Genomic DNA, 25,880 nt, shown 5'->3' on the forward strand with positions numbered 1-25,880 from the left:
GAAAGACATTCAGAAAAGGGAATGTATAGTATGGAGGATACACGTATTATTCTCTTAAAATTATAACCACTTAGGTCGCACAGAGTGCTGAAGTAGTTAACATCTTGCTCTCTTCTATAAAACATGTTGGCTTATTTTTTCACATTTTTCCCTAAAATTTCCAGTATCTTCCATAAGATCCTGGGAGTTTATAAACCCAGTGTATGTATCTATATTTTAGGGGTATACAGATTTAAAGCATTTATAAATCAAAATTAAAGTAAAAATTATTAGAATATAGCCATAGAATAGGAGTTGACTGTAGGATAAGATAAGTAGTCATGACAGTCCCTTAAATACAGCAACTGGGAGTTGGATGGGCTCTCCAGGTGAGTCACTGTTATGCAGAAACATCCAGAAAGTATGGAGAAGTTTTAAAGACCCTTGGCTTTCTTGCTTCTACAGTAACTTTCTGGAATCTCTTAAATAGTAAAGAAAGTTCTAGGTCCTCACTGTAATTGAACTCCAGTTCTAATAGTTGGGAAAGAAAGAGAAGGATGGCACATATATACTAAGGTACAAGGTTTCCTAAAAATTCATATGGAACCATAGATGTCAATGGTTGAGATACATAATTATAAAAAAAAGTGAAGTAAACGGCATGTAGAAAAATTACAAACTTTCTAATGTGACTATTTCAAAATGCTTCAGAATATCCAGACTAGAATTCCAGCTTATGTGTGGGTACTCAGGGTACGTGCACACATTTTAATTTTCTCATCGTTAATAGATTTCTGTCTGGTTTAGTTTGAAATATTAGGGTTTGACACAGGGCTTATTTAGGCAAATACCATCTCGGGATGTTAATTATAATGTCGTTTTCCCATTTTAAAGGGTCTATGAGAGTTCATTAGAGGGGACAGATTCCTTTAAACATTTTGAATTCAGCTATATTTGTAATGTCACTGTTGCCATATGAGAGAAATGTCCATGTATTTTCTTAGTATAGTGAGACAACTATATATACCTAAGCAAAGTGTAATCCTTCTGAGATAGGGAGATTTCTACCATACCAACGCCCCTGCTGAAAAAGTTGTTGTGTGGCTAGTATTCTTATATTCCAAGTTTCAGGCTTTAAAAAGAGACATTTTTAATATTCTCAAATACGAAAACAAGTGATGTCCATGAATTTCTTTGGGAGCATAGGTCCATTGTATTTGTGTTTACTTTTGGCATAATTCACTTAATTTAAGCAATGATGAAGAACTTTAAAACTAAGATGTGTGAAGTACAGAAAAATGTATTCAAGTATTTCAGAGACACATTGAGACAATGTAGTTTATCATTAATTCAAACCAACTAGCTTACCCTCAGAGAACACCAACAGCATATCTTGGTCTAATCTATCTTGAGTACAAGAATATATTTTCATGGTTTTGGTTCATACAATCCTCAGTGAAGAAGGACATGTTTAACTCTGGGGTGAACAGTCCTCAAAATAAGTAAAGTACATAGCAATAACTGCTTTCGGCTGTGGCATTTGCATTTAATGCCAAACATTTTTCTTTCCTAATAGTTTTAAATTACTTATAAAGGAGGGTAATTTGGTCTTTTACTAGCAAAAATTGCTAAACATACATTATTTTTTAAAGTTATTTAAAAAAATACAATTAGACCAAAGTTCAATAACATTGAGACATTTTAGCTTTAAATGGCAGTTCTTACTTTTAGTTTGCTAGTGGTTAAAGGGCAGTAACTGGTACCATCCATTTCAAGAACTGGCTTTTTTTTCCCTCTTAAATCTGAGTTAATCGTTTTCTTAACGGTTAAACTTTTCTCTGTCAATAAGCTGGTACGAGTTTCCATCTAGTGAATCTGACCAGTAATTAAACATTCCTAAAAAGCATTCTAGAGCTTTTTAAAAATACAACATTAATGACAAAAATAATGCAAAAGTGGCAAAACTGGAAAAGAATCAGAATCTGGTTCAGTTTAACCTAGAACTCTATCATATATTTGCACTTAATTACACTGCACGAAATGAGTTAATGCCCCATTGTAGTTGAAATAATTCCATGGGGATGCTGATAAATTTTAAGTAAAAATTTTATTTAGAATTATTCACATCTAGTGGATGGCTTATATATTGAGATCATTAATTCAGAAATATAAAATAATCAATCCTCACTTTGTAGAAATGACTTATTTATATAATTTAGAATTAAAATCTTCCATCTTTACATTTGGAGCTAGGAGTTGGAACCCATATAACTTTGATGTGAAAACTGTTCTTATGAAAAAATCTTTCTAAATCCATATTTGTTTTCAGTAAATTCATTTTTATCAAAATGTAAATACTATAATCCCATTGAATTTTAAAGTCTCATTCTAGCCTAAAATATAAAAGCCTTACTGAACTTTATTCAATTATATCAAAACAGTAAACATAATTACTTACAGACAATTAAGCAACTATTAAAAATCTAACAAAACAAAGATGCTGGCTTGAATTTTTCAGTGTTTGGCAATAATTAAAATTATTTAAAAAATTAAAAATACACAGCTATAACACTTTTTAAAAACAATAATGTTTTCAGTATACCTACATTCATTCATAGAGATATAAAGTTATGAAAAGTAGATTTTGTATATAATATGATCGCTTAGGCCATTAAAAAAATTTCCAAAGAGGGAAATTTGGTATTTTAAACAACTAAATTTAGTATCTAAACAACAAAGTTTTTAATTTTAATCTTCTAATTTAAATTTTTTATTCCCTAAATTGGTTCTATAGCATGTGTATGTATAATCTTCTATCATTATTGAGCGAGTTTCCCACTGACTTATCTGATTATTTTTCTATTTTGTAACTACAGTATAAGAAAATATTTTAAAGCCTCAAACTACTGATTTTTTATCTTCAACGTTTCCCCTTTTTCCTTTTCCAAAGTTTTCTGTGCAAATTTTACTTTTGTGATATTTAATATTGAATTAAAAATCAAAGAATTCCAAAGTAGTTTTCACATGTACTATATTATGTGATATATTAGATATGAACACGTTGACAGTAATACTTCCACTTGTACGATTTACTGTGAAAAAACAGATAATCTTAAATTAATATGAAATAGAATCCCTATAATATATATATTTTGTATCCATTAAAGTACTCAACTGCCTCATGACTTTGCATAGCAAATCATAATAATACCTTTCCATATGCCACATATGACAAATGGTCATCATTTGTACACCACACACACACACACACACACACACACACACAGCCCTATGGCAAAAAACCTTCCTTCTGAGTTGACAGTTTGCACACTTGCACACCCCCAGAGACTTAATCTTGTTGCTGATGAATATCCTCATGCCTAAGAATTTTATAGATAACCCAGTAGAAAATATTAAAAATCAAAAAGGCTAATGGGAAGCAGGCTCGGGAGATGGTGTCAATCTTCTTGGCCCGGTCAATGAAGACCTTCCTCATTTCATCCAGGCTCTTTGGCATTACCTGGACAGGATGGTTTGGGCCCTTTGGAGTCACACCGTCTTTTGTTTGCAGACACGGTCCCATTCCATAGGCTGTGAAACTGAATCGGCTTTCCCTTACCTCATCATCCTGTCATAAGAAAAACATTAGAAAGCACTTTAACCCTGAGAAAACCATAATTCAAAAAGAGTCGTGTACCAAAATGTTCATTGCAGCACTATTTACAATAGCTAGGACATGGAAGCAACCTAAGTGTCCATCAACAGATGAATGGATAAAGAAGATGTGGCACATATATACAATGGAATATTACCCAGCCATAAAAAGAAACGAAATTGAGTTATTTGTAGTGAGGTGGATGGACCTAGAGTCTGTCATACAGAGTGAAGTAAGTCAGAAAAGAGAAAAACAAATACTGTATGCTAACACATATATATGGAATCTAAGAAAAAAAAAAAAGGTCATGAAGAACCTAGGGGCAAGACGGGAATAAAGACAGAGACCTACTAGAGAATGGACTTGAGGATATGGGGAGGGGGAAGGGTAAGCTGCGACAAAGTGAGAGAGTGGCATGGACATATATACACTACCAAACGTAAAATAGATAGCTAGTGGGAAGCAGCCGCATAGCACAGGGAGATCAGCTCAGTGCTTTGTGACCACCTAGAGGGGTGGGATAGGGAGGGTGGGAGGGAGGGAGACGCAAGAAGGAAGAGATATGGGAACATATGTATATGTATAGCTGATTCACTTTGTTATAAAGCAGGAACTAACACATCATTGTAAAGCAATTATCCTCTAATAAAGATGTTAAAAAAGAAAGCACTTTAGTCATGGAATAGGGCGTGTATACCAGGCATTTCAGAACCATAACTTAAGCTTTATCATGATAAATGATAACATTATTATAATGAAAAGGTAAAACATATAAAGGTGAGTTGCTTTTCTTTCCTATTCAAGTTTTATTGATTTATCCCGCTGCATCATACAGACGTGTTCATTCAATGAAACACTCAAGTGTTATGTTTTAATGGAAAAATTAAATATTCTGGTATTGTCTACATATTGCTAGAATATCTAAATAAATTGAGCAAGAAAAAAATCTATTTGGATATTATATATGTTCATGTACTAGATTTTTTTCACATCATGTGTTTAAATGTGTACATATATGATGTCAAAGGGAAAATACCATGATCATAGTTTGAATTTTTCTTTTTCATGGAGGCAAACATTTTAATGCCTGTTTCCTACAATTTCATGTTACTTCATTGGGAAATACAATCTAGATCGACAACACTGCTTGGTTATTGTTATTCTCACTTGATGTTTTATACTAACCCATTTGGCATACTATCAGATGGCCAGATATTCTAGTTCATATACTGTTACTTATAAGGTACATTGGTTTTGTTGAAATTATGAAGGAAATCTGGCAGAAGTTTCATGTTAAAGAAAATTATAACTTATCATGGTCCTAAAAGTATTGTTATTTTTCTCTAAAATTTTGCAAATTGAAGAGAATTCTCCATGTATATATATGAAAAAAACAAAATTTAAAGAAAAAATTACTTAATAAAAACATGATAGGGCTTCCCTGGTGGCGTAGTGGTTGAGAGTTCACCTGCCAATGCAGGGGACGCGGGTTCTAGCCCTGCTCTGGGGAGACCCCACATGCTGTGAAGCAGCTGGGCCCATGCACCACAACTACTGAGCCTGCGTTCTAGGGCCCGCCCGCTGCAACTACTGAAGCCCGCGCACCTAGAGTCTGTGCTCCGCAACAAGAGAAGCCACCGCAGTGAGAAGCCCGTGCACAACAATGAAGAGTGGCCCCTGCTCACCACAACTGGAGAAAAGCCCGCGCACAGCAACGAAGACCCAACGCAGCCAAAAATAAAATAAATAAATTAATTTTAACAAATGATAAATGAAATGTGTTCATGATAGGAAAATATGGTATTTAATCCTTTATAATGAAATTCATTAATGAATAATTTAATGCATTTGTTTGGAATGTAACTGTAGATAACTGCCAAATAATTGGATTTTTGCTACTAAAATTCAATGTTTAAAAGATGACATCTTAAAAAGTTGTTACAGCTCAATTTCTATGAAAGTACTCTGTGATGGTAACATAAGAGTTAAAAGTAATTAACTGGCTCAAACTCTTGAAAATTTATTTTAGGTCTGTGATAGTACAGGCCTAATGAACAGTATATTACAAAATATGAAAGCGAAAAATAGAAATTTAAATGGATTCTAAAACTGAGAGGATGATCAAAGTTGATGTAATAATGTATGAAACAGTTTTTTGGGGAATTAGGAAATAAGGCAATTATACCTGAAAAACAGAAAGATATAATTACTGGAATATATCTCAACTGTAAGATGTATAAGCAATTGAATTTTGAGGAAACAAGTCTAAAATAAAAGCTGATGATCCAAATTACATGTAACTGTTGCAGTCTTACAAAAATTGGAAATTGGTTTTCTAGTGGTCTTTAATAGGGATGTTCATTTATACTGCCAATGTTTTTAGCCACCATGGAAATGTTAAGGCTAAGTAACTGTTTTCTTTTTATTGTCTTTATCTTTATGGGGAAATAATCGATACATCACCGTATAAGTTTAAGATATACAGCATGATGGTTTGACTTGCACATATTGTGAAATGATTACCGTAATAGGTTTAGTGAACATCCATCGTCTTGTATAGATACAATAAAAAGAAAAGAAAAAAATTCTCCTTGTGATGAGAACTCTTAGGGTCTACTCTCTTCATAACTTTCCACTATATCATACATGATATATCTTACAGCAGTGCTAACTCAAGTCATCATGTTGTACATTATGTCCCTAGAACTTATTTAAAACTGGAAGTTTGTACATTTTAACCACCTTCCTCCACTGTCCATCTGTTCTGGAGAATTGAATATTTTCAGACCTTTAGAGAGCCTCCCACATACACACTTGTCTCAAAACAGAGATTTGAGATTTAAGATTTAACATACATAGTGAACAACTATATTTTCTCAGTTGGATCTTTCCAGCAAACTGTGAGTAAAGGGGTAACACCAGGCCTGGCTGTTGAGAACTGCAGAGAAAGACCTAGTTTTTCCAGCATGATTTCCTTGAAAACAGGAATGTGGAGTCTTCTCCCTTTACTGTGGCACCTGCCCTGGGGGAGCAGTTCAGTGGCCTGAAGCCTGGAGGGGCGGAGGGAAGAAGCTCTTGAGTCGCTGTTGGACCTCCCCATGAAATGAAGATGCTGTGTCTGGCGTGTCACCTGCCTCGCATGCTCCTAGAGGACCAAGTAAACGCAATATTAGGTTAAAGCCTACTGTGTCTGGAGGGTCTGATTGACAGTTTGAACCTAAAACCTCAGTGGTGGTGACGGAAGGAGACCTGGCTTTCAGATCCTTTCAGACTCAATGCAGCCAAAGGTTCTGGGAGGGAGTTCTGATGAGAACGTGACCCTGACCCTCCCTGGCTTTGAGGTTGCAAAAGCTCCACAGAAAATACTGGGGATAAATCATACTGTTGGGATATGGATGACACACACATATGCCCCGTTGAACTGGCAGATGGATGATGAGTGAGATAAAACCGAAGGGAAACAGGGTCATAAAACTGAGGAGAAAGCGGCTTTGTCTCCTAGTAACCGATTAGCTTTGTGCAGCTAAAACCACTTGGGGGAAAGAGAAACCAGAGCACGTACATCAAGCAGCTTTGCAGCCTGTGCTCACGATGAAAGCACAAGTCCAGCGGGGACTTGGAGGGACACCGCACTTCGTCTTGATGTCACTCCTCTGCCACCCCAGGCAAATGACACTGGAAACTAGTGACTACAGTGCAGCCCTGGCCAGTGGAAATATAATGGGAACCACCAACGAAAGCTATGTGTGTCATTTTAAATCTAAACTTTACATTAGCTACATTTAAATTAAAAGAAATAGGCAAGATTAATTTTAATACGTCCTAAATATTATTCAAACGTTGACTCAAGTAGAAATTAAAGGAGAAATGTTGTGTTCTTTATTGCATACTAAGTCCTTGAAATCAGTGTGCACCTTACATTTGTAACACCCCTCAATTCAGACTCCATATTTCTAGGGCTCAACAGCCTCATGGGGCTAGTAGACACCACACGGGACAAAGTAAATAGGAGCTGGGCCGCTTTGCTGAGAAGAACCAGCAGATATCTGGGCGGTTCACACTTGCCAGGATCTTTAGGTTAATTGACATAAGAGCTGATCATTTTTCTGCATGCTGCAGCTGAAAAACAACGTTTGATGTGAATGCGAACTCCTAACTTGCTGCAATGTTGCCGTTTGGGAATTGCTGGCAGGCGTAAATTCAAGGACGCTTTTGGAGTGGGTGAAGCCTTGGGTGATGTGAATCTATGCTGAGAAGGAAAGCCGCCTGTTGTCTTTCTGCTGTGTACTGGAACAGCCCTGAAGAAGACGCAGCTCTCTTAAGGGATGTAGCAAACCTGGGCTGGCCATACAGTAATTAAAAAAAAATAATAATAATGCAAAAAGAAAAAAAAATGAGCCTCCCCAAACCACATGCTCTGAGCTAAACTCTGGTAGACACGGTGATTCGGGGAGTCCCCCAGGCCTGGGTTCCCAGGTGGCTCTCTTTAGGGAGAGGCAGGAGAGTATATACAATTCATGGACACGTTTACTCTTGCAGCTGACATGCTGGGTTTCACTGAAGGAAAAAAAATCTGGGCCATTCAGAAGAAAGAACTTGGCCAGAGAAGACTCTATCAGCTCTCTTTAGGTGGCTTTCAAGACACAGAGTGAAAAGAGCGAAAACTGACAGGATTCCTATGAAAGATTTCCTGACACGTTGTCGCCAGCCGGGGGGGAAGAAAATCTGTTCTAGTTCCGGCAGCTGCTTCCCTTAAGGAACCCTGTTAAATCTGGCACTCTCATCTCGGAAGTTAATCCAGTGGTGCCAATGGGAATGCAAACAAAAGGCGCTGACGCGGTGGCTGAATTGACTGCATCTGCGAAGACACAAAGAAGCCTGCCCACGAAGGCCAGGGTCTCCTTGTCCAGTTCTGAGTGGGGTCCCAGGCTGTGTGCCATGGTTAATGGAGAATGGCCAGGGGTGGTGAACACAGCTTTTTGGGATTGTGGAAGCCAGTGCACCATGAGAAGTAAGACTGCTGGGAAATGAGAAGGCGAAGTTAACAGCAATGTTAAAAAGCTGGTGGAGCAGAGAAGGAGGCAGAGTGACGCTGCATTCGTAGGTATCATGGTTGTAGTGAAAACTGCAGATAGGAAAAGAAGGGACTAAGACGTAGCCAGTAGGCAGTATCACCTCTGGCTAAATGTATAACTGGGAAGGATGCGACTGTGGATGAAGGACCTTGCCATTTCTGGCGTGAGCCTAATCTTGGGCTGCTGTTCCTTAGCCCAGTTGTAATTGGATGTACTAAAATGGGAGCCCTTAGAATTGCCTAAACCTTCCGCTGTAGTAACTATTAAACAGCACAAGATTCCAGGGAGGTAAAGAAAACTCAGCTCTGATTAAGGACGTGATGGCAGCAGGGGTGCTAGCCCCTCGTTAATTTTCTCTGGAATAGTCCTGATTGGACTATGATAAAAATAAGCAGGTCTTGCAGGCTGACTGCTGACTACATGGGTTCACTAAGGAAGTCCCTACAACTGCCTCCACGAGGTAGACATGGTAAAACCTCTCTAGGAGTTTCAGGACAGAGGAGGCTGGTATGCTTTGGTCCACTTGGCTACATCTTTCCTCTCAATCCCAATCTAAAAAAACCTCAAACAGGGCTTCCCTGGTGGCGCAGTGGTTAAGGGTCCGCCTGCCGATGCAGGGGACACGGATTCGTGCCCCAGTTCGGGAAGATCCCACATGCCGCGGAGCGGCTGTGCCCGTGAGCCATGGCCGCTGAGCCTGTGCGTCCGGAGCCTGTGCTCCGCAACGGGAGAGGCCACAACAGTGAGAGGCCCGCGTACCGCACACACACAAAAAAAAACCCCAAAAAACCCCTCAAACACAGTGAGTCTTCATGTGGGGTAGACTGTCACCTTATTCTTTGTCCCTTAAGGAAACCTGACTTCTCCAACATGTGTCACAACCTGGTTGGAAGCAGTTTGGTCCAAATCATTGTCAGACTAAGCTGGTTAATGATGAATGAGAACTTTCCTCTTGGAGGAGAAAGTCAGGCAAGGTTTGGAAAGTGTAGTAGCACACGTGACTAGGTAAAGCTTAAGATTCACGCTAGAGGCAGCCAAGAGTCAGAGCCCAGTGCCATCAGTGAAATTTCTGGAAATATCCTGGAAAAACCACTCGAGACAATTCACAAACAGTAAAGGACCCACTGCTATTCTCCTGGATCCCACGACAAGGAAAACAGCGTGCAGCACTATTTGAAATCTGGCAGATACGTTCTGGGTTTCTGTTGGTCATGGTGTACAGAGTGACAGAAAGACAGGCTGAATTTTTTTTTTTAAGATTTTTTTTTTTTTGATGTGGACCATTTTTTAAGTTTTTATTGAATTTGTTACAATATTGATTCTGTTTTATGTTTTGGTGTTTTTGGTCGCGAGACATGTGGGATCTTAGCTCCCTGACCAGGGATCGAACCCACACCCCCTGCATTGGAAGGCGCAGTTTTAACCACTGGACCACCCGGGAAGTCCCAAGACAGACTGAATTCGAAAGGGGAACAAGGGCCAACTGTAAGACGTCTGAGGCAGGCAATAACCCAAGCTGCCTCTCTGAGGCCTTAAAAGTCATCAACTGTAGAGGTATCTGCTACTAAAACGTGCAGACTGGAGTTTCTGGGAAAAGCTCAATAATAGCACCCTAAGGTGGCTGCTAGGATTCTACACCAGAAAACGCTCTAATGCCGTGAGCAGATTAACCTATTTGAATGACAGCTACTGGCATTCTCTTGGGCTCTGGTAGAGACAGTCCCTAGACTAAAGGAATCTGAAGAATACCAGACTCTATTTAGGTCTAAGATATCTACCATGTCATGCGTGATGTCAAAATGGCATCTCCATTCAAGTTCCCTGATAAAAATGAAAATGACATATTCAGGAACAAGCTAAGAGGAGTAACTTGGGTGAAGTACATCATATGAAAATGTATCCTTTCGACAATGGACCCATGATGGAAGCTACCCAGAGTGGTATGAACCTCGTGATTCTCTTCCCACTGAGGAAAAACAGGTCCCTTCGTTCACCAATGGAAACCCTCATATGGATGGTCAGGACTCACAGCGTACCTGCAGTGGAATGAGTAGGTAAGTCTACACAATGGGCTGATTTGAGAAGCAGTGAATGTGGCAGTATCACAAGAACCGGTTCTTGATCTCAAAGCTATAGCTTTATATCTGGATATTCAGAGACTCCTGGGTCCTGGCCAGTGGCCTTGCGTTATGGTCAGGCAAATGAGCCCTTAATTGGGCAGTTAAGAACATCCCAAGGGGGCTTCCCTGGTGGTGCAGTGGTTAAGAATCCGCCTGCCAATGCAAGCGACACAGGTTCAAGCCCTGGTCCGGGAAGATCTCACATGCTGTGGCAGCAAATATGCCCATGCACCACAACTTCTGAGCCTGCGCTCCAGAGCCCGCAAACCACAACTACTGAGCCTGCATGCCACAATTACTGAAACCTGTGTGCCTAGAGCCCGTGCTCCATAACAAGAGACGCCACCGCAAGGAGAAGCCCGTGCACCGCAACGAAGAGTAGCCCCCGGTCGCCACAACTAGAGAAAGTCCATGCACAGCAACAAGACCCAACACAGCCCAAAATAAATAAATAAATAAATTTTATATAAAAAAAAAACGAAAAAACAATTTCTTCTTGAAAAAAAGGAACATTCCAAGGTGGGAGATGCAATTCCTTATAGAAATCCCAGGGTAGAATTAATAAGGTCATGTAGTCCCCATCTAATTACCAGCTCAGAAGGGGACTACAGCGCCAAGGCACATGTCTTGGATTGGTCTTTGATGTAGTCATGGTGGTGTCCAGGCCATGCAGCAATGGACAGAACATGTCCCTCTGTGCCCAATGAAGCCACTGATGTGGTCAGAGCTTGTCTGGAATATTAACAAGATAAAGAATTGCTTGAAAATCGCCTTTGGGTTGAATCTCCCGAGGACAAGAGCTAACACACAGCTGGCAGATAGAATGCTTAGGGTCTTTGCCCAAGTCTCTTGGAGGATTCAATGGATTTTAGCAGAAATAGATGGTCCATATTGGGCTTGTTTACACTGTAACAGAAGCCATAGCTGAAAATACTATTAATGGCTTGGAACAGGCACTTTTATATCAGTCTGGGCCCCTGGAATAGATCCCTTTGGAGAAAGGAACACATTTACAAATGGCTAGTGTATAAAATGGCCGAAGAACACAACATAGTAAGGGCATCTCACAGAGCTGAGGTTTAAACAGAAATTGGAAGGAGCAATGAAAACATTATTACTAAAGACAGGATGGCCAGGACATGAAGAGCTGGTTGGTTCACTGGATGAGTGCACAGACCACGTGGGTATGAGCGACAGTAAGGGGGAACACCTTTACAGAGGTTTCTGGTTTCTGGTAGTGGAAGTGTCGGGGGATAGAGAGCAAGGCTGTGACTTAACTCCGTCCCACCTCACAGGTTTTTCTTTTGTATTACCTGATAGCATGGTTTTGGGTCCACGACTGCATTTGCATTGTCTAGCTGAAAGGATCGTTGCTACTTAGGATACTGTATCTGTTTCTTTAGACTAGGAAGCCATTCATGCCCTCTGTAGGTGAGGGAACTAAGAGTCCTGTGTGCTTGAGAAGCTATAAGGCCTCGCACTTAGATGAAGACGCTTTATCTGCTCTCTCTCCTGCTTTTTATCCTACTGTAAAGCTGAGCAAATGACATATGAGATTAAAGTTTATTTCTGTCGTGCAAGTAAGTTGGTCTCCTCAACCTGTAATCAGAGCTATGGAGTTATACTGACAAAGCCACTTTACTCTGGATATGTGTTTAAATAGAAAATGACACTTGGAACAATTTAAACTTCATCATCTTCATACAGCACTCGTCCATCATAAAAGCTGGCAACGTGTAAAATGACCACATTCTATGTACATGCAATAATGACAGTCCAGACGAGGACAATATTTCTCACACTGTGGTCCACTCAGCAGCTGTCTCAGAATCGCTGGGAGGGACTGCTGAGATCCAGTTTTCTGGATCTCAGTTGCGGAGATCTGTACTCATTAACATTTAGGTTGTCCCAGTAATCTGCATTTCCAAGCTCTCTAGGTGATCATAACGCACAATTTGTGGAAACAAAAATTTCCAAGAGGCACAATGCAGCTATCCTAGTTAGCCTGAATTCATGGTGATATAACATTTTTTGAACACCTCTAACACTTTCTAATTTAAATTTTAAGTGGTAGCTTATGAAAATATACTCTGTAGTGACTTCTGTGTTAGTATGGAGGTATTATTTTATTTTTTAATAATTCCTGTTTTTAAGTAAGGCTGTTTCTAGGAGAGGCTATCTGTAAGGCTATTTATATGACCTGTATCTCTACTCATTTTTAAATTTATGACAGACCTAGGAATACTTTAGGAATAGACTTTGGACAATTACATTATATAATGTGACTTGGTGCAGTATTGTTTTTTCAAAAGCATCTGGAATATGATTTCACTAACAAATGTACCGCCAGTGGCTTTCCTGTTAATTTTGGAGGTGAAAAAATAGAAACTTTAATTTTAAGTAAAAATATTTCCCTTATTAAAATGTCTCATTCAAATATTTATTTCCTGGCAAAGGTAATAGAAAGCAAGATGTTCAAGGATTCTTGTTCTAAAAAATGAAAATAAATTGGGCATCTGCATTATTTTTTAAAAATGTCTGTGCTATAGGAAATAGTTTTCAACTATTTTATATAGTCACACAAATATATTCGATGGTCCAAATTTAAAATCTGACTCAAGATTGACATTGAAAATGCAAATGTTTTTATCGTAGTTAAGCAATTCCATGGCTTCATCATTTATTGCCGGGGTCTGGATAGTTCCAGTTATTTAATTCTCAGATTCTTGGTTTCTTATTCTAGGAAAAGATGATGATAGCACTACATAGCAGATTTTTTTAGGGTGAGAAAAATACATACAACCCCCGATAATTGTTGCTATCGTATTATCAATATTTTGTTTGTTATAATTGTATTATTATAGACATCACATAATACACAATGTGAAAGAAAAATACAGCTTAAACAATTTTACCATTAGATATTGTAAATCTACAGAAACTAAGCGAGCACTAAAGTTCTGTATAAAACAGGCCTACCAATTGCTGACTCCCCAGATGGCCTCACACTTGTAGACTTTTCACTAAAAATTAACTGACAGCATAAAACTAGGAGGATCACTTGGCTGCCTCACTGTCTTACTGTTGTGATGGATGGGCTTTGCTCTACAACTGCTGGGATTCTTGCAGATCTAATTCCTGCAATCAAGGAGGCTTTAGTGTTGTTGGTATGTTCCATGAAACAGCACAGGTATTTGGGGTGAGCCCATGAGATGAGGCACATGGAGTCATCTTATTTCTTCAGCAACAGGATCTCAGCTCTACTGGACCAGACTCCAGTCGCTACCCCGGAGAGAGGATGAGAGAAGCAAGGATCCCTGAACTCCAAAACGATCTTATGATTTTTTTAAAATGACTTGACTTTGGGGATCTTTTTGAAGGGCTACACTTAAAATAATAATTTTAAGCATGAATGAAGTTTTTCTATTAGCTCATCATTAATAATAGATTGCTATACTAGAAGGTGCATTAAATTATTTTATGACTCAACTAATTTCTCTGTTTTGTAAAACTCAGTCATAAAATTATCCCGTGTTTATATATGTTCAGAGGTGCAGTGATATTCTTTATTCAAATTAACACTCAAATATTTTTTTGAGATAATTCAATTTTCTGGTGAGGTCTTTCGCTTGGGTTTCTAAGGGACTAAAGGCCACAAAAGCAAGGTTTAGACAAACATCTAAAACTTTTGACTCAGGCACTATACGTTAGCCAGTGCTCAACGTTCATAAAATTAAGCCACTTCGCAACTCAAAATACAGACAATAATAAAGATTAAATAGAATGAATTAAAATGAACCAAAGAACGTGGCTGATTAAAAAAGTAAAATTGAAGAAATAGCTTCATTTACCCACAAGTCAATCCTCTTATGCTTCAAGCAAGTTAGAAGGGTAGGCAATAAAAAAATATAAAAAGCCATTTTGTTAGTGTATAATTCTTTCTACAGGAGGACCTGTTTTCACTAAATATGGAAGTGAGAAAAATGTTTCAGTAATTAAGCAACAATACCATATTGTGAAACATTCTAAGTGCTTTTCACTTTAATTAGAGAATTATGCCAAAGACTAACTCATGTAACATGCATATTATAACTAGAATTATTACAGAAAGAAAGCCCAAGGGTAAATATAGTCATTCAGTTGAATTGCTTCATCTTTATCATCAAACATAATAAACTAACATATATATGAAACAAGAATTAATTTCCTATCCTCTTAGTCTTCAAAAATAACAATAACAAAAAATATTGTTTGCAGGCTTGGTGAAAGCATGAAGATTGCTAGTGAGCAGTAACAAAACATTAATTATATAAAACAGCGTGAGTGATGATTAATTATGTGAATTGCTCTGAGATACAACAGCACTAAATATGTTACTTTCATCCTAATGTTTTTTCCCTACTGGATACCTTTGAGATGTTCTTTATACAATCAAGATGCTAAGTAAATTATCCCAAAGGTTTTTTTGTTTAAATAACTTTCTGTAACTTTTCATTGTCAAGTAGGAAAATGACAAAGGGAGGAAAAGTGAATTGCTATTAATTCCCATTTATATGATTTCAAAGTGTGTAGATTTTGAAAAAATTATTAATAAACAAAACAATGGCTTGGTTTTGTTGAGAAAAAATCAACATCACTTAGAAAATTCTAAGGTAAGACGAAGTATGTGAATGAATTAAAAGTTATTTTTCTGAAATAAGTATCAGCTTAAAATAAAATCCTCAGTTTAGACAACTATATACATTTCTATATCACTTAAAAATGGAAGGCTTAAAAAAATATAACTATATATGAGGTTAAAAATACTTTAGACTTGCAAGTCTATTGTCAATATAAAATTCCTTGAAATCCCAGGGGAACCTTGCATTTCTTATAGATGACATGAATTAATTATGAATTAGCCAAGTTTATGCTTGGCATATTGAATTTAGATTCAGAATGGTTTGGAGATTATTGAATGGTAAAATGTAAGCTTAAAAAGATGAATATTTTAGATGAAATATTATGAAAATGTAATACATATATTTTGGGGAATTGCTGAGAAGTCAATGAAGTATTTTTTAAAATCTGTACTTCTATTTAATGTGCTAGATTCTTTCACTGCCAACTCATAATTATGGGGCAAAATAAGACACTATATTACAGTGGACAGCATATATAAAAAGCAGTGTATCTTTTTTAGTTAACTTTGTGATGGAAGTCACTAAAGTGTCACTAAATTAAGTAGAGATTATATTACTTTATTGAATATTATTTTCCTAAAGAGATATTTCAGAGGGGATATAGTTCTAAGAAATAGTTGTGTTTAACATAAACTCAAAATATTTGTTGGCAGGAAATAATTAAATTCTTACAACTTTTGTTTTACTTGAGAAAATGAAATTTCTAACCCCTGTGTATCAGAGTCACTCATATAGAATTTACTTTGAAATTACTGAGAACCTACTTTTTTCTCAGGTATGTATCAAAGAAATTTGTAGGAAGTACTTACCTACTGAAAGAATATCTTCTACTCTAGAATATAGCATACACTGACCTCAAATGGAAACTTTATTGAATAATTTAGTGTATATGGGTACCATGTTGCTTCCAAGCATGGAGCCTCATCCCTTCAACCAAAATAGTACACGTATATATTTGCAATTGTCCTAAGACTGTAGAGCTGACAAAAGGTTCAAGGCAGAAAAATCAATTATTTGTTATTCTTAAACGTTACCTTGAGTTATTTTTGAAGTAAGATAGGATATAAATACATATATAAATGGAAGTTTTTGTACTGATAGTCAAAATGCAGTCAATTATTTAAAAAAGATAACTATCACGCCTAACAAAATACAAACTTGGTAATTATTTTTTGAATCTAGAACTACTGGTCCATTCTTATTTCATTTGTGTACACAAATAATAATTAATGTACAGTAATAAGTAGGAAGATAGAGGTACTAGAACACCGTGTGTATGTGTTTTCACTCAGCAAACCATTGCAGTATTCTACTGCAGTGCAGAAGCTGCATGAAATGCATTAAAGCAATCCCATATCATCCATATTGCTCAACAAATAACATATGTTCGGAAATATTTTGAAGACTTTATAACCCTCCAGGACTCAAGTAATGATATCATACACGGGAAGAGCAACTTCCAACCAAAATACTTTCACATCATGCATGCACCCACACACACACAGCCCCAGGGATAAGCATTTATGACAAGGTGCAGCGGTGGGTGATCAGCACGCAGCAGGCTACGACAGTGTGGGGTGGGGAAATTTGGATACAAGAGTGAATGTGCATCCTTTCACAGCATATAAAAGGTTCCCTGGTACTTTCATAGAGGAAAAAGAAAGGTGTAAAAGATTGTATGCAATGCCTAAGCCAATGCTGAACCAACTTAAAACTTTCCCTGGAATACCATGTACATCAGTGTACAGCCCTCTGTTGTGATCAAGCTTTCTCTAAGGGGGTGATTTTAGTTATCGCCCCTTTTGCCAAACTAAAGTACTAAGAAGAACTCATGCAAGTCAGTACTCATGACAAAGGGCATGGCATCCACCTTGAGCCTCCTTTTCATTATATTGATTTAAAGATTTTGATTGCTCAGATTGTTTCTAAGCAAAGTGCATAGTTTAAAAAAAAAAAAATGAGGAATTCATTCAGCCCAGAAGGCTATTAGGTTGACAAAAATCGTTTTCAAAGAGTGAAAATGATCAACCCCAAATTTGCATGATGATTAGAATATTATAAAACTAAATGGCGTGCACGGATTTCTAATCAATGTATTTGCATTTATTGTATTTTAGAGTGTGTTTGCATTTTAAACGATATTGTAAAAAACCATACTGTTTCTTTTTTAAAAAATAAGTATTTATTGACTGTTGGTGAAGGAAATCTGGTTTTTTTCATCAGAGCTCTTTTTGCATTGTTTTGTAAGGCAATATTTAATTGAATACATGTATTTTATACTAATGCTACTATATGTATGAACTGTTTAGTTACCGAAAATTTAAATATGTACCTTTCCCAAAGAGGCTACTATGGGCTATTGTGCAAATTCAAGGCAATTAATTTTTTTAAAATTACCGTTAGGATAATCAACTAAAAGTAATTGGATCATGTGAATTTTTTTTCCACCAGGGATGAAAACTGAAGAAGTAGCTAGCTATATTGGGAACAACTATGCAATTTTAGTAGAAAAGAAAAATAGTTCAGTGATTATTTAACTAAGGTGTGTAGTAGAATCTTCTGGGGAGGTTTTTCTGTTTTGTTTTTTTTGATATGGAGCTTTTTTTTTTTTTCGAAAGTCTTTATTGAATTTGTTACAATATTGCTTCTGTCTTATGTTTTGTTTTTTTTGGCCATGAGGCATGGGGGATCTTAGGTCCCTGACCAGGGCTCAAACCCGCACCCCCTGCATTGGAAGGCGCAGTCTTAACCACTGAACGGACCTCCAGGGAAGTCCCTGGGGAGGTATTTTAAAATACACTGTATCCCAGAAATTTTAATTTAGTAGACTGGACTGTTTGTATATGATTTCCCAAGCTAAATTCTTGGCTTTTGGTATGTTTAAAATTTAATCACTGAGTGCTATATTATGGACCTCCAAGTCAAGCTACTGATATGCTCTACTGTAGATTACATTTCTAAATATTTAGCCATTATAATTGGACATGTGTCCTTGTGACTTCTTTTTAATCGAACACTTCCGAGGATGCTATCAAAACCAAAATCATTCATTTACTCTAAAGAATCTCAACATGTTTTAACATTAAGAAAGGATGCTTAAGATACACAGGCCGGACAAAGCATTTTATTTTTGCCTTATTTTTAGGTCTCTATTTTCTGGCAAGAGGGGCTGTTTTCAGAACTTATTTATATAAATAAATTTCCCATTTATTTTGAAACTAATTTTGTCAAGGCATATGATTATTTCTTCTATGGAGACTATTATAAGATACATGTGATATTTCTGTTTAATATATATTTTAAAATCATTTTGACCAGTTTGGTTAATAGGATGAAAGACAATATTTCAATATCTTTTGATTGAGCGAGGGAAGACAAAGGGAATTGTTAGAAAAAGAGAGTATCCTTAGCTGAAGGGGGTTGGTGGTTGTTCAGCTCTAAGTGTGCAAGGGGCTGTGTTTCCCCACCAAACACTGCCTGAGTGCACAGTATGCTGTCTGCATTTCTACCAATGACCACATTCCTCTACTTAGAGTTAAGAAAGTGAATTTACCGTGTCTGAGAAACGGTAAAACTTCTCCAATGCAAAAGCTTCTGTCTGTGGGAAGGTAAAGTGGACCAAAAAGGATTGAGAAACCAGAGATAGATGATTAAAGTCATAGATGATTAAATATAATTGCACAATTGGTTTTAATTGCATAGATCATCTTAACATACATATGTATCAATTAATAGATTTTCACATATGCAAGGTATCCACCCCCCAAAGTATGAAGTGAACTTAAAAAAAAAAAACACTGGATTTTTTTTCCTGCACTAAATGTTAATTACACTATTTGCTCCCTGAATATTTCAAATAGTGATTAGAAAATAATCAGGTGTAACTATTTTTGCATTTTGATACTTTTCTAGAGTGCCAATCACTAGAAACATTAATCTTGCTGTCTTTCTGTGAGCCAAAGAATAAGGGGTGTCAAATATTTTTATCCCAATACACTTGCAGGTGGTAAAATTGGATAAAGAGCTGCTTTGGTAAGGATTTTTTTTTTTTTTTTTAAGGAGAAATCAGAATTGAGTATCTAAACTTGTAGCCTGTTATGTTATCCATTAGCTACTCTGACTGCTGGATGTGTGATGGGTGCAGAAAATGTGTGAGCTCTCAGACCTCCCTTTGGACACCACATGTGAACGACTTCCCATTTCTGGTGTTTGCAGCACGTGGCTGATACATCCTACATGTAGGAAGGAGAAAAAAGGTACAGAAATGAAAAATAAATGTAAAAAAGTGAACGAAAATTAGAGGGGGAAATAAGTGTTGCTTTACTTCTGATTCATGTTAGAAGGAAAAAATAGTCTTAATCAGTCATTAATGGGAAAAAAAGACAACAGCTTCACCCTGTGATACAGAATGCTTTGTTCTATTACAGTGCTTCAGCCTGTGCCAGGTATCATATGAAAGAGAGGAGCAAATAGGCAGTAAGGGAGGGAAAGGGAAGGAGGAAAGAGAGAGAGGGAGGGTTGGGCAGAGTGAGAAAAGTATAAGGAAACCAGCAGACTGGGAGAGGTGGGGGGCAGGAGATAAAGAAAAGTTAATCTCTCCATGAAAATATATGTTAATGTATAAATGATGTGCTTTAATATTTATAAAAATTTGATCAAATGCAAGCCCTGGCATTGTTTCTTCTGTCCACCGTGTTACCCAGAGTATTGCAATGCTGAAACTCCTTCCATGCTACAGTGAATTGGGGTATTTATTGGAGCAGGTGATGATTCTGGGGAGTCAATTAGACATGATTGGATAAGTTACTGCCTTAGAATATGTTTAATACTGAGTAGGCTTAGCACTGGGAGATCATGGCTTAGAGCTTCTTAAAAAAATTTATAAAATATATAAATCACAGTCAGTCATTCAGAAACCATAAGAAATTCCTTAAAAAATTAAATCCTTAAAAATGCACACTACATATAAACCAGACTATTACTTTTAAGAGTTGAGAATGTTTTGACTTAAATATTACAGTATTTTGGATTCTGGCCACAATTTCTCCTGTAATATACAACTTTGATATTTCTCTTGATTAAGAGACCATTTGCTTTCAAAATGTCAGTTGGCACATCCACATTAAAAGTAAACTCAAAGATATGCTGGTTGATAGAGACTCTCCCTTGCAGAAAAGGAAAGGGGCTAATTGAAATTATGTAACTATAAAGAGAGATGACATTACAAGTCTTAATAGAGGTGAACAACTGCCATCCTGTACTTACAAATCCAATTAGGAGATTACTCCTACAATTTCATGTGGTCTCCCAAAAATGCTCTAAATAAAATTTCTTCTGGGTTTGACTTATCAAGTGATAGCAAGGCAAAAATACACCTTATTGTGTTTCGAGTGGGGATTCAGAAGAAATGTCTTAAAAACATAAAAGTGTACATAAAAAGGAGACCACAGAGTTTTACATCAACATCATAGTATTAATAAATAGGTGATATTTGATGGAAACAAAGGAATTAGTTCGAAAAAAGGTACAACTTTAATAGCTATATTTGTTGACTTATGTCAAGTAAAACCATCAGAAACACTGCAACCTTGCCAATAAGAAATGATAGATTTTGTTAGTGGAAACAAATAATGGTGTTGTTCCAGGACATACATTAGAAAGAAGTTGATAACACTCTCATGTCACCAGATCTGCTGTGTATAGTTCGATGTTACCATTTTCTCCCTGAGGCTATTTTTGACAATGTAAGTTTCAGCTGGACAAAACCAAAGGAACATCAGTTCATTTAGTCCCTGTCCCCATTTCCTCTCTGTACCTCCCTATTAAATATGCCAAATTCACTTTCCAGGGAGAATTGTATCCCAGAGAACTTAATGCATTTAATTGCCTACCCTATTCTTTCTCTTTCGTCGAAATCTCAGAAGTTCTTTATGTTGTCTCGATACAAAATTGACAGCTGCATATTCCAGTAGTGCTGAAAACACGAAAAGGAGACACACTGCCATCCAAATGTCAATAGCTTTGACATACGAAACCTAGCCAGGAAAGAAACAGCGAGAAAATTGACTTGTCACTTCCATTGAGCACAATAATGAATTATAATATTTATATACCAGCTTGGGAAAAAAAAGCAATGAAGTAACATTTCTTTTTTTTTTTTTTTTACTTAAAACATTTTTTTACTTAAAAATTTTTCAGAAATTAATTCTGCAAGTTTTATGTTTTAGTCATACATTAAAATGTGTATTTTTTCCTAATAAGTTTTTTCAAATGAAGCGCTAGACCAAATGTATGATGAAAGAAAATAAGATGAAATGTAATTTTACCTTCAGGGTAGAATAGTATCATGCTTGGTAAGTGTGCAGTAACATTGAAATATACCTTTAGGGTAGCAGAATGCTTGAAAAAGTATGAAGTAATATTGAAACAGATAATGCTGTTGAACTTGTAGCTCCTTATTTTCTTCATGAAAAATGTTTTTTATTTTGAAATAATTTTAACCCTACAGACACTTTGCAAGAACAGTAAAAAGAACTCCCAAGTTCTGCAGTTGTTAACATTAAGTTACATTTCTCTCCCTCCCTCCCTCCTTCCCTCCCTCTCTCCCTCTCATCTCCATCTTTATATGCTTTTCTGCCTGAATTATTTGAGTGTAATATGCAGACATGATGCCCTGAACATTATGTGTTTTTTCTAAAAAAAAAAAAAAGGACACTCTCCTACATACACCCAGTTAACCCTTCAGGTCTCACACTAAACTTCACCCAAATCCGGTTCAGAATCCCAGGAAACCTGCGCTTACCTGAACACATTGCATTGTAATTGCTTGTTTCTTGTTCTCTTTCTGTTTAGAGTGTGAAGTCTCTGAAGACAGATGGCATCTGTTTTGTTCTCCGCCACAGTGTTGTTTGACCCATGTGTGAGTGAATGGGCAGATAAATGAAGGTGTAAAATGTCAAAACATGGGGAAAAGTGAGCCATAGGTGATGATTCATATGGAAATTCACTTTCTGGAGGGACACTCTGGTAATACCTTGGAATGAATTGATTTTCTTTTCAAAAGAGGTGTCAACTTACACCACATCCAATGGTGTCAACTTACATGTGAAATATGCCAACAAAGGGACCCTCTGGGTCTCCTCCTGCATCTTTTTTTTCTAACACCTTTATTGGAGTATAATTGCTTTACATTGTTGTGTTAGTTGCTGCTATATAACAAAATGAATCAGCTATACATGTACATATATCCCCATATCCCCTCCCTCTTGTGTCTTCCTCCCACCCTCCCTATCCCACCCCTCTAGGTGGTCACAAAGCACTGAGCTGATCTCCCTGTGCTTTGCGGCTGCTTCCCACTAGCTATCTATTTTACATTTGGTAGTGTATATATGTTCATGCCACTCTCTCACTTCGTCCCAGCTTACCTTTACCCTTCCCCGTATCCTCAAGTCCATTCTCTATGTCTGCATCTTTATTCCTGTCCTGCCCCTAGGTTCTTCAGAACTTTTTTTTTTTCAGATTCCATATATATGTGTTAGCCAACGGTATTTGTTTTTCGCTTTCTGACTTACTTCACTCTGTATGACAGACCCTAGGTCCATCCACCTCACTACAAATAACTCAATTTCATTTCTTTTTATGACTGAGTAATATTCCATTATATATATGTGCCACATCTTTATCCATTCATCTGTCGATGGACACTTAACTTGCTTCCATGTCCTGGCTATTGTAAACAGAGCTGCAATGAACACTGGGGTACATGACTCTTTTTGAATTATGATTTTCTCAGGGTATATGCCCAGAAGGGGGATTTCTGGGTCATATGGTAGGTCTATTTTTACTTTTTTTAGGAACCTCCATACTGTTCCCCATAATGGCTATATCAATTTACATTCCCACCAACAGGGTGAGAGGGTTCCCTTTTCTCCACACCCTCTCCAGCATTTATTGTTTGTGGATTTTTTTTTTCTTTTTTTTTTTTTTTTTTCCCAGTACGCGGGCCTCTCACCGTTGCGGCCTCTCCCCTTGCGGAGCACAGGCTCCGGACGCACAGGCTCAGCGGCCATGGCTCACGGGCCCAGCCGCTCCGCGGCATATGGGATCTTCCCAGACCGCGGCACGAACCCGCGTCCCCTGCATCGGCAGGCGGACTCTCAACCACTGTGCCACCAGGGAAGCCCTGTTTGTGGATTTTTTAATGATGCCCATTCTCACCAGTGTGAGGTGATACCTCATTGTAGTTTTGATTTGCATTTCTCTAATGATTAGTGATGTTGAGCATCCTTTCATGTGTTTGTTGGCAGTCTGTATATCTTCTTTGGAGAAATGTCTATTTAGGTCTTCTACCCAGTTTTGGATTGGGTTGTTTGGTTTTTTGATATTGAGCTGCATGAGCTGCTTGTATATTCTGCAGATTAATTCTTTGTCAGTTGCTTCATTGGCAAATATTTTCTCCCATTCTGAGGATTGTCTTTTCATCTTGTCTATGGTTTTCTTTGCTGTGCAAAAGCTTTTAAGCTTCATTAGGTCCCATTTGTTTATTTTTGTTTTTATTTCCATTTCTCTAGGAGGAGGGTCAAAAAGGATCTTGCTGTGATTTATGTCATAGAGTGTTCTGCCTATGTTTTCCTCTAAGAGTTTGATAGTCTCTGGCCTTACATTTAGGCCTTTAATCCATTTTGCGCTTATTTTTGTGTACGGTGTTAGGTAGTGATCTAATCTCATAGTTGTACATGTACCTGTCCAGTTTTCCAAGCACCACTTACTGAAGAGGCTGTTCTTTCTCCACTGTACATTCCTGCCTCCTTTATTAAAAGTAAGGTGACCATATGTGCGTGGCTTTATGTCTGGGCTTTGTATCCTGTTCCATTGATCTTTCTGTTTTTGTGCCAGTACCATACTGTCGTGATTACTGTAGCTTTGTAGTATAGTCTGAAGTCAGGGAGCCTGATTCCTCCAGCTCTGTTTTTCGTTCTCAAGAGTGCTTTGGCTCTTCGGGGTCTTTTGTGTTTCCATACAAATTGTGAAATTTTTTGTTCTAGTTCTGTGAAAAATGCCATTGGTACTTAAATAAGGATTGCATTAAATCTGTAGATTGCTTTCAGTAGTATAGTCATTTTCACAATGTTGATTCTTCCAATCCAAGAACATGTTATATCTCTCCATCTGTTTGTATCATCTTTAATTTCTTTAATCAGTGTCTTATAGTTTTCTGCATACAGGTCTTTTGTCTCCTTAGGTAGGTTTATTCCTAGGCATTTTATTCTTTTTGTTGCAATGGTAAACGGGAGTGTTTCCTTAATTTCTCTTTCAGATTTTTCATAGGAATGCAAGAGATTTCTGTGCATTAATTTTGTATCCTGCTACTTTACCAATTTCATTGATTAGCTCTAGTATTTTTCTGGTAGCATCTTTAGGATTCTCTATGTATAGTATCATATCATCTGCACACAGTGCCAGTTTTACTTCTTCTTTTCCGATTTGGATTCCTTTTATTTCTTTTTCTTCTCTGATTGATGTGGCTAGAACTTCCAAAACTATGCTGAATAATTGTGGTGAGAGTGGGCAACTTTGTCTTGTTCCTGATTTTAGTGGAAATGGTTTCAGTTTTTCACCATTGAGAATGATGTTGGCTGTGGGTTTGTCATATATGGCCTCTATTATGTTGAGGTAAGTTCCCTCTATGCCTACTTTCCAGAGAGTTTTTATCATAAATGGGTGTTGAATTTTGTTGAAAGCTTTTTCTGCATTTATTGAGATGATCATATGGTTTTTCTCCTTCAATTTGTTAGTACGGTGTATCACGTTGATTGATTTGCATATATTGAAGAATCCTTGCATCCCTGGGATAAACCCCACTTGATCATGGTGTATGATCCTTTTAATGTGCTGCTGGATTCTGTTTGCTAGTATTCTGTTGAGGATTTTTGCGTCTATGTTCATCAGGGATATTGGCCTGTAGTTTTCTTTTTTGGTAACACCTTTGTCTGGTTTTGGAATTAGGGTAATGGTGGCCTCATAGAATGAGTTTGGGAGTGTTCCTCACTCTGCTATATTTTGGAAGAGTTTGAGAAGGATAGGTGTTAGCTCTTCTCTAAATGTTTGATAGAATTCGCCTGTGAAGCCATCTGGTGCTGGGCTTTTGTTTGTTGGAAGGTTTTTATTCACAGTTTCAATTTCAGTGCTTGTGATTGGTCTGTGTATATTTTCTATTTTATCCTGGTTCAGTCTTAGAAGGTTGTGCTTTTCTATAAATTTGTCCATTTTGGATAACTTTATTATCATTACTCTGAATTCTTTTTCAGGTAGACTGCCTATTTCCTCTTCATTTGTTTGGTCTGTGGGTTTTTACCTTGCTCCTTCATCT

At 37.3% G+C, this 25,880-nt stretch overlaps 1 protein-coding gene across 2 annotated transcripts in view; it reads right to left on the reverse strand.

The window, feature by feature from the left end:
- Nucleotides 1-3,328: 3,328 nt before the first annotated feature.
- Nucleotides 3,329-25,880, reverse strand: part of GLRA3 (glycine receptor alpha 3) — a 156,704-nt gene continuing 134,152 nt past the window's right edge. Inside the window, exons 8-10 of one of the 2 annotated variants that reach the window (XM_019932312.2) lie at nt 21,403-21,546; nt 19,065-19,109; nt 3,329-3,607 (exon numbers count right to left, since the gene is read on the reverse strand). In XM_019932312.2, the coding sequence (XP_019787871.1) occupies nt 3,329-3,607; nt 19,065-19,109; nt 21,403-21,546 (468 nt within the window). The remainder of the gene's footprint in view (nt 3,608-19,064; nt 19,110-21,402; nt 21,547-25,880) is intronic. The other variant, XM_019932313.1, reaches the window with a different exon arrangement.

The sequence above is a fragment of the Tursiops truncatus genome, chromosome 6, assembly GCF_011762595.2.
Source record: "Tursiops truncatus isolate mTurTru1 chromosome 6, mTurTru1.mat.Y, whole genome shotgun sequence".
Taxonomy (NCBI): Eukaryota; Metazoa; Chordata; class Mammalia; order Artiodactyla; family Delphinidae; genus Tursiops; species Tursiops truncatus.